We start from the raw sequence: 1,004 nt of genomic DNA on the forward strand, positions 1-1,004 counted from the left end.
GTGTGGAGCTGGAAAGAGCAGGTGTGGAGGGAGCAAGTGCCCTTGTCCCTGGCTGTGCTGCTGTGCTGGGAGTCTCTTCCCTCCAGCTCTGCACACAGGCACTACCCCTGCAGCTCCAGAAAGGGCTGAGGAAGCATCTTGGACACAGAGGTCGGGGCAGGGAACTTTATTTCATTCAAATGTACAGATATAATGACTGCTGAAAGCCCTTGGGTTACAGCAGACGAGTAGATACTGATGTGGTAATAGTATGGGTAAAGACATTTTTATGGAAAAAATTATAATCAATAAATTCAAAATCAAACCCAAGAAAACCAAAAAGCAAAGAAAATGAAAACAATACCAAAAAAAAGAGAATGCACAAAAACCTCCACCTACACATGACAGAAAGGAGTTTAGGCTTGTAATGAGTTACTTCATCGATAGTATGCAGGAAAATGTCCAGTCACCATTTTCCTGAGAGCTTCCTTGAGCTCCTCATTCCTCAAGCTGTAGACGAGGGGGTTCAGTGCTGGAGGAAGCACTGAGTACAGAACTGACACAATCAGATCAAGGGATGGGGAGAAGATGGAGGGGGGTTTCAGGTAGGCAAATTCTGCAGTGCTGATAAAGAGGGAGACCACAGCCAGGTGAGGGAGACACGTGGAAAAGGCTTTGTGACATCCCTGCTCAGAGGGGATCCTCAACACAGCCCTGAAGATCTGCACATAGGAGAAAACTATGAAAACAAAACAGCCAAACCCTAAACAGGCACTAACCCCAAGAAGTCCCAGTTCCCTGATGCTGGAGTGTGAGCAGGAGAGCCTGAGGATGTGAGGGATTTCACAGAAGAACTGGCCCAGGGCATTGCCCTGGCACAGGGGCAGGGAAAATGTATTGGCTGTGTGCAGCAGAGCACTGAGAAACCCAGAGGCCCAGGCAGCTGCTGCCATGTGGGCACAAGCTCTGCTGCCCAGGAGGGTCCCGTAGTGCAGGGGTTTGCAGATGGCAACGTAGCGGTCGTA

The 1,004-nt window shown here is 49.4% G+C and overlaps 1 protein-coding gene across 1 annotated transcript; it reads right to left on the bottom strand.

Moving 5' to 3' along the window:
• Nucleotides 1-416: 416 nt before the first annotated feature.
• Nucleotides 417-1,001, bottom strand: LOC114073034 (olfactory receptor 14J1-like; the record flags this gene model as incomplete). The annotated part of the gene is made up of 1 exon (XM_027910839.1): nucleotides 417-1,001. A coding segment is annotated over one exon (585 nt), but the record flags the coding sequence as incomplete, so codon positions are not given.
• Between the last annotated feature and the right edge of the window lie 3 nt (nucleotides 1,002-1,004).

The sequence above is a fragment of the Empidonax traillii genome, unplaced genomic scaffold (assembly GCF_003031625.1).
Source record: "Empidonax traillii isolate 1590-97213 ecotype Southwest subspecies unplaced genomic scaffold, ASM303162v1 scaffold5052:size8962, whole genome shotgun sequence".
In the NCBI taxonomy this organism is placed as follows: domain Eukaryota; kingdom Metazoa; phylum Chordata; class Aves; order Passeriformes; family Tyrannidae; genus Empidonax; species Empidonax traillii.